This window comes from Streptopelia decaocto (assembly GCF_964273445.1).
Source record: "Streptopelia decaocto genome assembly, chromosome: 4".
NCBI lineage: Eukaryota > Metazoa > Chordata > Aves > Columbiformes > Columbidae > Streptopelia > Streptopelia decaocto.
This window is the reverse complement of record NC_138658.1, coordinates 72,418,668-72,429,273: the sequence shown is the minus strand read 5'-3', so window position 1 is coordinate 72,429,273 and position 10,606 is coordinate 72,418,668. Positions and strand designations below refer to the sequence as shown.

At 53.1% G+C, this 10,606-nt stretch overlaps 1 protein-coding gene across 1 annotated transcript; it reads left to right on the top strand.

Annotated features, from left to right (window-relative positions):
- Positions 1-3,505: 3,505 nt before the first annotated feature.
- Positions 3,506-6,170, top strand: FOXI3 (forkhead box I3; the record flags this gene model as incomplete). The annotated part of the gene is made up of 2 exons (XM_082050765.1): positions 3,506-4,208; positions 5,581-6,170. 2 exons carry the CDS (start codon positions 3,506-3,508, stop codon positions 6,168-6,170), a joined length of 1,293 nt encoding a protein of 430 aa, XP_081906891.1.
- Positions 6,171-10,606: the final 4,436 nt, after the last annotated feature.

Genomic DNA, 10,606 nt, shown 5'->3' with positions numbered 1-10,606 from the left:
GAGAAAAGATAATTCTCATGTCTTGTCCCAGACAATGAAGAACTCAGTCTCTATTTTGTTGATGACTTTGGAGAAAGATATAATCTGCACATGAAGAATTATTTTATGTGTGAACCATAAAGTTAGGGTCTTGCGTCTTGCCAGCCCCAGGGAGAAAGTGAGACTTATATTGCAAGTGTAGCCAAACGAAACTAAACCTGTGGCTTCTGCTTCACTACAGGAATCCAGAGCCACTGAAGGGATGCTGGTCTCTCTCCTGCTGGTAAAGTCAATAGTGGACAATATGGATTATCATGCCCTGATGCTCCAACACGTTCCCTGTGGCTAAACCTCAGCATCCTCAGAAAACTGAGAGAGACCCCAGTGAGTGCAGATATCAGTTCCTGCTGCGATGCTGGGTGCTCAGGGCTGAAGCATTTTCAAGGTTTCCATGTTCAGCTGTAGACACCTGAGATTCACAACAGGAAAGTTAAACCTGTACCCACATGTTCAGAGGAGCAGGGCCTTAGAGGCAAAGACAGTGTCTTCCTAGCAAGGGGAAAAAGCACTTGCTACAATCACAGAATCACAGAACCACAGAATGGTTGGGGTTGGAAGGGACCTCTGGAGATCATCTAGTCCAACCTGCTTGCTAAAGCAAAACAATCACGACAAGGACAAGCACAACAGCGAAGAGAATGGTGTGGCTGGCACAAGGATGGGAAGGACCTCACTCTCCTGCAGCACTTTTCCTTGGGAAATCTCAAAAAACTTCTCAAGGCAACTGGCTGGAGGAGCTTGCAGGTAACCACAGCTGGCCAGGGACATGTTTCAGCCCTGAATCCAGGTGCTGTGGGCTCCTTGACCCTGCAGACATCACTGCATGTTAATAATGCTGGGGCTAACAAATGTCCCAGCAGCTTGATTATAACACGGTAATTTCACAGCAATGCTCAAGCCCGACCCCAAATCTGCTCACGGTGATGTGCAGTAGTTTCAGACCCTTACCTTGCAAACGATTCCAATTTTGCATTTCAGCGCCTCGCTTGCCAGCTTGTCGATGTGTTTCTGAAAGGCAAACATTGCCCAGATCTCTCTGGAAAAAAGCACTTTTTAGAAAGCAGAGGGTCAGAGTGCTGGATCTCTTCGTGCTGCTCTCCTGCCGTGGCAGGAGTGAACAGCAACGGGTTTGTACTGTGAGCTGACAGTGTTTTGAGGCAACGCTGCATGTACTTGTAGGATGAACATATTGAGAAAATTAAACATGTTTAAAACCATCACACCATCAAAGCTTAATTCTCTCCGCTCTTTAAATTAAGTGTTGCTTTACATATCCGTGCCATTCCAGCTGTGTAATAACCTCTCTAAAGCTATTTTTGTTCCACGTTCCTTACTAGTTCGTAAAACAAGTTGGAGTTTTCTGAGGACATGCACTTTGTTTAGACCTAATTCAGCATTATTTTCTCACCCGCTCTCCTTTGTTGAAAGCAGAGAAATGAGCTAAAGAAAACTCCAAGGCAGCATTTCGTGCCTCTGAGGGGAAACTGCCTTCCCCGCCCGCCATAGCCGGGTGTTCCTCTAGATGGCTCTGCCTTTGCCCAAATACCTCAAACCCCCGAAGCAAAAATCGCAATTTTGAGCGATACGGCGATACCCCTGACTGCTCCTTTCCCTCCTGTAACAATCGTGGGGGTTTTGAGCAAACGGATAAACAGAGACCTGTTGTAATTTTAAGGAATAACATTTTCGGCTTAGCTCTTCAAACACGGAGAGAAGCTGCTTTTTAAAAATCTACCTGCTTCTTGTCCTTTAGGTGTCCTTTCTAGCCGTGATTTCCCCATGAACTGCTTGTTTTAGACGCCCGTTTTCCGGTCATACTTCAAATCAGCATTTTCCAATACAACCCTTCTCCAAAGAGGTTTGGAGCTGTTATAAATATTAAAGGCAAGGAAGCTGAGAAGGGAAAATACACCTTGCGGAACATAATGTAAAATTTTCCCTTGCTGTTCTGGCTATCCAAATATACATGGTAAATTCTTTCCCCAAAGGATACAAGATAAAATCAGCAACAGTGACAGAAATAAACAAAATAACAACAGAAAAGCAAAACAAAAAATCTCCCCTTGTGAGTAAAGGAGGAAACTCAAAATCATAATTCTTCATCACACTCACTTGTAAGCCATTCTGTGACCCCAAACTGTCAGACCACTTGTTTTAAAACGAAATATAATGCTGAAAATCCTCCAGTTATTACATCCCTGTTTAGATCACACGAGGGATGAAAATTTGGGATTGGAGTTATTCTGGGAAAGCTGCCCCTATCCGGCTTCACTGATTTACATGTGTGTTTATTTTATCGATGGCATAAAATGCAAAGACTTTTCCCAAACGCTTTTCTCTTCCCAAAATCTTGATGTCAAATCAAGACACCCGGCGCCTGCAACCCTGGGGAGAGCGCTGCACGTCTGTACCTGGAAAGGGGATTTTTACGCATTTATACCAGCAAAAAACAGAGTAACAATCTCGTTTAAGACCCGGGGATTTACATTTTCTAAGCGACTGACAAAGACTCTCTAAACTCTCCCGCAGGTTGACCGTATTTTTGCTGTTATACATGTGGGTCCGATCGTGCGCTTTGCCCCGGACGAGAGGGATTTGCCAAAGCTGGTCCCGTATAAACCCCGGGGTGTCGGGATCGTTACGAATGCCGAGAGCGTTTTCTCCGCAAAAGGATGTTCTTTTCCCCAAGTTTCCGCGAAGCCCGAAGGCGAAAATCAACTTTTATTCATTAAATCGCGCCCCGCGATCTCCAGCCCTTTCCTCCGCAAGTACGAGCGAACACGCCGATGTTGTTTGTTTGTTTAATTTCGGGCAATTCCTTACCCCAAGCTAATTAACTGCCATCTCAGCTCGGGCTGTTGTGAGCCGCTCGGCAAAATTACACGTAAGTAACAAGAATTTAAGCGAATTTCACCCTTCACGCTCCCGTCGCGGCAACCGCAGCGATGCTAATCTCCCCCAGACCTCAGTTTCGGGGATGAAGGGATCGGGGACGATCGCATGCATGGGAAAGAAGTCCAGGGGTGACCGTCCCTGCTCGGTGGGGCAGCGCAGAGACCCCCGGGACGTGGAGGGGGGACACACGGGATGGGGGGGGGGGGGGTGTCAGGCTCGGGGATGCTGCCCCCGCATTGCCGGGGCCGCATCCAGCCGGGAGCCCAATCCCTGGCGCCTCCCGCAGCTCCCCCCCCGCCGGTCCCTCCCCCATGTCCGCTTTTGGGGCCCGGCCTTGCCCCCCTCCGCCTCCCTCCCCGGCGCGGAGCCGCGCTACTGGCTGCTCCCTGCGCGCCGCCGCCGCCCGCCCAGCCCCGGCCGCGGGCGGGGAGACCGGGCGCACGGCAGCGCCTATAAGGGCACCGCGCCGCAGCCCCCCGGGATTTTTTGGTCTGGAGCCACCGGGGCCGCAGGGGGGGCGGGCTGGACGGGAGCGGGGGGGAGCGCCGGCCGCCCTGCATGGCCAGGGATTATGAGCGCCGGTGAGTTGCAGCAGGCGCAGCCCAGAGCTTCGGCGCCGGCGGCCGCCCCCGCGCCCCCGCAGCCCCGCAGCGCCCAGGAAGCCCCCGACATGGCGGTGTATTGCAGCGAGAACTTCAGCGTCTACCCCCAGCCCAGCCTTCACCCGCCCGGCGCCGCTGCCGCCGCCGCCGCGGCCGCCGCAGCCGCTGCAGCCGCCGCCGCCTCCTCGGGGCAGCGGGCGGGCGGGTACGCGCTGGGGGACTACGGGGCGCCCGCCAATGCCGGCTACCTGTGGGGCATGAACAGCCCCGCTCCCTACCTGCAGGGCCCGCCCGGCTCCGCCGCCGCCGCCGCCGCCTCGCCCTTCCTGCCGCCGGCCTCGTACGGCTGCTCCCGGGGCGGGCAGCTGGTGGGGTCGCCCTCGGCGCCCGGTTCGCCGTCGGCGGGCGGCGCGGAGCTGAGCTGGCTCAGCCTGGCCAGCCAGGAGGAGCTGCTGAAGCTGGTGCGTCCGCCGTACTCGTACTCGGCGCTGATCGCTATGGCCATCCAGAGCGCGCCGGAGAGGAAGCTGACCCTCAGCCACATCTACCAGTACGTGGCCGAGAATTTCCCCTTCTACAAGCGCAGCAAGGCGGGATGGCAGAACAGCATCCGCCACAACCTCAGCCTCAACGACTGCTTCCGAAAGGTGCCCCGCGACGAGGACGACCCCGGTGAGGCTGCGGGTGGGCTGGGGAATGGGGGATGCGGCGGGCGCACACCCCGCGGGGGCTGCCGGCACCCCCGTGAGGAGAGCGGACGGCAGCGCTCCCCTTGGTCCCTTGTCCCCTCTAGCCGGGTGCTGTGAGGATACCAGGCTCTCTTGTCCTCTCGGGGACGGTGACATGAGGAGACTGGGCTCCATTGGCCCCTCTGGGCCGGCACTGGGAGAAGACCGTGCTTTCTTGTCCCTTTCGGGCCGGTGACATGAGGAGTTCGGGGTCCACTGGCCTCTCGGGGAAGGTCACTATGAGTAGATCGGGCTTTCTTGCCCCCTTGGTGCTGCGGGCTTTCTTGTCCCCTCGCTGCTGGTCGCTATGAGGAGACCAGGCTCTCTTGTCCCCTCGAATCAGGCACTGTGAGGAGACCGTTCCCCTCTGTACCCCTCGGTCTCGGTGCTGTGAGGAGTCCGGGCTCCCTTGTCCCCTCGGGGCCGGTCGCTATGAGGACACCCAGCTCCCATGTCCCCTCAAGCCGGACGCTATAAAGAGAGCGGCCGCCCGTCGGGCCAAGCGCTGCCCTGCGGGAGGTGCGGGCGATGGGCGACCGGTCCCAGACCTCACCCCCTCCCCAGGCTGGCCGGCCGGGCTGAGCCCGGGAGTGCCGGTTGTGCAAGGCCCGGCTCCCTCGGCCGTGATTCACGGCCCCCGGCCCGGCCGCGGGGCACGGCCGGTGCCCGGGAGTGGGCGGAGGCGGCGGCGCGTCGGGCCGGTGCGGGGCCGGCCCGGCCGGGAGGGGACGCACCGGTCTGGAGCTTTTGGGGGGACATTGTGGGGTCACTGCTCCCGTCAGGCCCGGGCACGGCCAAGCGGTGTGTGAGTTCAGCTAATGCCACCACAGCCCCACCACGCTAAGTCGTGGTGCAGCTTGTCTGCAGCCCCCACGGCTCAGCGCTGCTGGCCTGACGCCCCCTCGGTGTACCGAGGTGCACCAGCCCACCTTTCCATCAGCTCTTCTGAAAAGAGCCATGGCAGGGGCACCACCTCGTCACCCATGGCCGAGGTGGCTGCAGGTGCCCCTGCTTGCTGTGAGGGAACCAGAGCAAGGGGAGCCTTGCTTTGCGTTCCCTTCGGCACAGGTGCAGATCCTCCAGAGAGGTTTATGCTTTATGATGGGGAAGTTCTCCTCCTCCGTGTGGCAACAGAGGGGTGAAGGTGGTGATGTCCTAGAGCCAGGTTTTGGATCCTTGTACTGAACAACAGTCGGAGAAGGAACAGGTGTGGGTGTTGTACTGACTGGACAAGACGTGGATATTGCTTATCTGTCTGCGGTGGGGCTCGCTGTCACCGAAGCTGACTTTCTCTCATTTCTCCCGTTTTCCACCAGGGAAAGGAAACTACTGGACCTTAGATCCCAACTGTGAGAAGATGTTCGACAACGGGAACTTCCGTCGCAAACGCAAGCGGCGCTCTGAGCCCAACGCCCCTGCGACCGCATCTGCGGCCTCCTCTCTGGGGGGCCTGAAGACTGAGGAAGAGCGACCCATCCCCACTGCAGGCAAACCGTGTGGAAACAGCCCACCCCCAGAGCTGGACCCCTCGCCTTCTGCCAGGGACCATCCAAAAAGCTCCTCTCCCTCCAGTATCATTTCATCCACCCCGAGCTGCCTCAGCACCTTCTTCAGCGGCATGAGCTCCCTGAGCGGCGGGGGCAGCCGGCTGACAGGGGGTCTCGGCACTGACCTGCATCACAGGAACTTCTCTGCGGGACAGCTGAGCAGTGGCACTTTCACCCCTTCCAGCAGCTCTTCTCAGGAGGTGCCTTCACCAGACCAGCTGCAGCGGGTTGCGGGACCTTCCCCCGCCTACTACAGCTCCTTCCATCCCAGCAGTAGCAGCCAGGGAGCCCAGTACAACCACTACTACAACTTTACGGTTAACAGCCTCATCTACACCCGGGATGGAACGGAGGTGTAGGATATGGGGGCAGTCGGCGCTGCAAAGGGAATGGGAGTTGCAGGTGTATTTTGGCAGCACGGAGGACCATAGGCTTTTGCAAACAGCATTTCAATGTGGACGCTTCCCAGGAGTTCTTCCAGGAAGACAGATCTTCTCACCTTTCAAAATAAGAACACCCCTTAAACACCAGCAGAAGGCAGATGCAAAGTCTTTTCCCCATCCTGGAAAACGTTAGGTGGTTTAGATGGCTTACTGTCTAAATTCTGCAGATGAAAGCGAACTGAATTAACTGCTTTCAGAGGTTTCTAATCCTGAATGTAGGATAAGAAGTTTAAAAACTATAACCATAAAGCGATATCAGCAAGAGCGAAGTGTAGACATCCAGTGAGACTTAGAAGAGGATAAGAAAAAATAATATGAAGAGATTTCTTATGAAGTGCCTTGTAAAACATATTAAAAAACTCTTCTGCCAGCAGTTGCCTCTGTAAGCCCTTGCTTTTCTGCCCTGATCCTGCAATATGCGATACATGGGTAGATACTCTGGGTAAACACCCACCCAAAACCTCCCTAAAACCCACAGAGGTTCACTCTGGTCTTCCTGTGTATGGCATATTGTACAGCCAGGGCCACCTCTTATGGAACAATCTTTTCCCTGAGCTTAGTACCAAAGATAACTTTAGCCATGCAGCTTTAGCACGAGAATAAACCCTGGGGTATTTTTATACATATTTGTACGTAATGTAACTCTTCTGTACATATGTTTCTATGTGGTTTTATATTTGTAAATTATGCTCTGGAGCTGTACTTATTTATAATGTGTTTTAAACTTGGTTAAAGTTTATTTTACTTGGTTTCCACTTCTTTTTGGTTGTTTTATTTGTTTTTAATTTGTTGTTTTTGTTTGTTAGTGTATTAATGAAACTTTTCAGGCTGAACAGCTGTTGGGAATAAAATGTTAACAATTGTTAGATTTTTGCCTGGTTGTTCCTCAGTACATTTGAGGTATTTTAAAACTCTGTGGGAGACAGGTTTTGCTTTCACGTGGTTTGGGACAAAAGGCGCAAAGATTTATGAACAATTTTATCTGCATAGTAAGACAGAAAAAACGTTCTGTGGGCCCAAAGGAGACACATCTGAGCTGATTTGCAGCCTCTCTCAGTCTCGCTGTGCAGAGTGGGCACTCTGGGCTTGTTTGTTTGTTTGTGTTTGTCAGCGGCCTGAATGGCAACTGTCCTTTTTCAGCCTGGTTTAGTAAAAAAAAATAAAAATAAAAGCTTGCTAAAGTAAAAGAAATGGGGCTGGTTCCAGCATGGCGCTAGCTAGCAGGAGGTACAGAGTCTCAGCTTGACTGTTGGTTCGATCTGTTTTCCAAATCAGTTTTTGGACAGGATTGCACCTGGTTAGGATGGCAGGACAGGTGAGAGATTGGACAGTGGGTCTGCTGAAAATCCTGATGCCTACTGCTGGGAAAGGAGGCTCCGTCCTAGAGCGGCAAAACTATCAGTTCCCAATTCTTGCCGCTTTTCATAAGCTGTTTGTTGGGTGCTGTGAGTGGGTAGAAAAGAAATATAAATGTCTTCATGAGGAATGCAGCAGCAGTAATGAAGTTAAGCATGAAATTGCAGCTATTTAACATAAATGTGTGATGTAAGGCCGTTCCTGCAGGCTATTCAGAAAACAAAATTTTTGGCAGTGCGATGCAGCGCCTTCTTGCTCGCTACCTGCGGAACGTACAGGGTGGTGATGCAAGACAAACCACTGGCCTGATCCAAAATATAATGAAACCATGATGAAATGTCAGATGACCTCCATGTGCTTGGCATTGGGATCCAGTACTTTCCCCAGCACTGGCCAGCTGCCGTTTGGGCAATAGCTGAGACCAGTGGGCGGGTGGTAGCTCCTGCCTCATCCCCTTCTCGCTCACCTCTTCCCAGCACAGATATCATCTTCCAGGCTTTAGGGGTTATTGCTCCATATCTTGATTTTAATTTGTGTCTCGGGTGATGCAGTGGTAGTGACAATGGGTGGGAAAGGGCAGGCTGCCATTAGATGGTCAGTCTTGGCCTGCTCAGGTTCAGTTGCATCAGGTGTGGAATGGCTTGATCTGGATTTTGAATTGCTGAGTAATATCTAAAAGCAGTGGAGGGATTCCCAGCATCTTCAGAAGATTAAGAGCCAGTTCTTAAGTAAGCCAGGAACTGCTTACTCCTGTATCTAAATGACCATTGCACCTCTTTTCTGCTCCACCAGCCTGTTGTCAGACCTTAGCAAGCAGTGGGCTACTGTGGGACACTTGCCCATGTCCAACTCGTGCTCTTCCACCCAGATTTGTTTCAGGATTTACCCTCTGCTGCTTCCATCAGGTATATATTTCTGCAGACAGTACCCATAAGCATTTTCTCCTGAGAAACACAAACCAGTTGCAAATTTATTTTGCCGTGTGGTCTGCCTCTGGCCGTCTGTCCTCAGCAAATATCACATGGCTCAACAGACCTTCTCATGCCACGTTGGTTGAGTGGTGGCATAGCCAAAACCTGGCAGAGCAGAGCCCAGGATTCATCCACCACAGTGCTCCAGACCACCTCCTGAGGGATGGTGGTGGGGTCTAGGGAGGTTTGGGCATGTCTAACTGTCCCCACTGCACCTTTCCTGCCATTAGCACCAATTCCCGGTCCCTCCAGGGAAAGTGAGTCCTTAGCTGGAACCAGGGGCTGTGTCCTCTCCTGCAGACAGGCCACCCCAAAGGCTGGTGTGTGCTCATGATAAAGCAACCTGCCCAAGGGACATTTGAGAATAGATTTCAGCAAATAGACACCTAGTCTGCAGAGAGGAGCAAAGTCAAAAAGCCAATGGCAGCCTTTCAGGTTTCCTTTTGTCATTAAAAGAGACTCTTCTTTCAGCAAATCTTGGGAGAGGGAGGGCAAGAGGATTGAGTTTAATGAAAGGCACTTAAAAGCAGCAGGGCTTTTGTCATGGGCTTGGAGGATTTTCTGTGATTCCCCCACTGAAGGAGGGGGAAGACAAAAGCAGCTAGCCTGCTGGTCCCACCCTGAGAGTCCCCACTCCCCTCTAAATGCCAAGGCCATGCCCGGGATGGTTTGTTCTCCATGACAATGAGCCTCTTCCCAGCCTGGGTCAGGTGGTAGCCCAGCACCCCAGGGCATGGCCTGCTCTGAGGGAAGGTGATGGAGAAGCATCCTTCCCTTGCAGAGAGGCTCAAGCTTAACACAGAATCATATAATTGGGTTGGAAGGGACCTTCAAAGCTCATCCAGTGCCCCCCTGCCATGAGCCGGGACATCTTCACCAGATCAGGTTGCTCAGAGCCCGGTCCAGCCTGGCCTGGGATGTCTGCAGGGATGGTTCATCCACCACCTCTCTGGGCAACCTGGGGCAGTGTTTCACCACCCTCAGTGTAAAAAATTTCTTCCTCATGTCCAGCCTCAGTCTCCCCTCCTTTAGTTTAAAACCATCATCCCTTGTCTTGTCACAACAGGCCCTGCTAGAAAGTCTGTCCCCATCTTTCTTATTAGCCCCTTTTAAGTACCGAAAGGCCACAATAAGGTCTCCCTGGAGCCTTCTCCAGGCTGAACAACCCCAACTCCCTCAGCCTTTCTCCACAGGACCTCAGGCCTCCGCCGTCTCTGCTCTGGCGGCCATGGGAATTGCCCTGTAAAACGACTTCTGCTGGCGTTGAGGGAGCAGTGATCTCATGGGGGGTTGTTGGGAGCCCACAGATCCCAGCTGCCAGACGCTAAAGCTGAGTGTTGCAAGACATCTCATCTTTGCTTGTTTTTTCCGCTCTTTCTAGACATCCAGAGAAATGCCACCTCAACTGGGCAAGACTGATGCAGCACAGCCGTACTTCACATGAAACCATGGTCATGCTGATGTCTTCAACCACAACCGCCTGGTACCTCTGGCCTGTACCCTCTGACACTCCCAGCCAGGGACTGTGGTTCTTCCTGCTGAGGGTTGCACACACGATTACTAGAAAAGGCAATCCCTGCTTGAAAAGAAGTACACTCCAAAGGCATTTCAAGAGATGCGTTGGATCAGTAACACAGATGTTTGCTGGCTCCTACGTGTGGCACTTCTCCAGCGTGGGGTCGTTTAACTTTGCTCAGCGCTGGCCTTATCGACATGCCAGCAAAGGTTCAGGCAGGCACCTACTGCAGGTCTGCACTTGAGCTACTCCACATTACAAAGGCTTTGCCAGTACAGCTGGATCAGCCCAGTCCCCTAAAGGAGACCCAACTCCCATCAACAAAGGAAACTCCTATGCCAATGAATTTAAACCCCCCACCCCCAGCAACACCGAGCATATTGTGGGGTGGTGGGAGGGGATTCAAGAGGCAGAACACAGCCATCCACGCTGGGTTTCATCGCCCGCCAACTCCTTTTGGAAATAGGGCTTCAGTTACTGCCACTGGCCATGGACTGTGGTTTGCATCT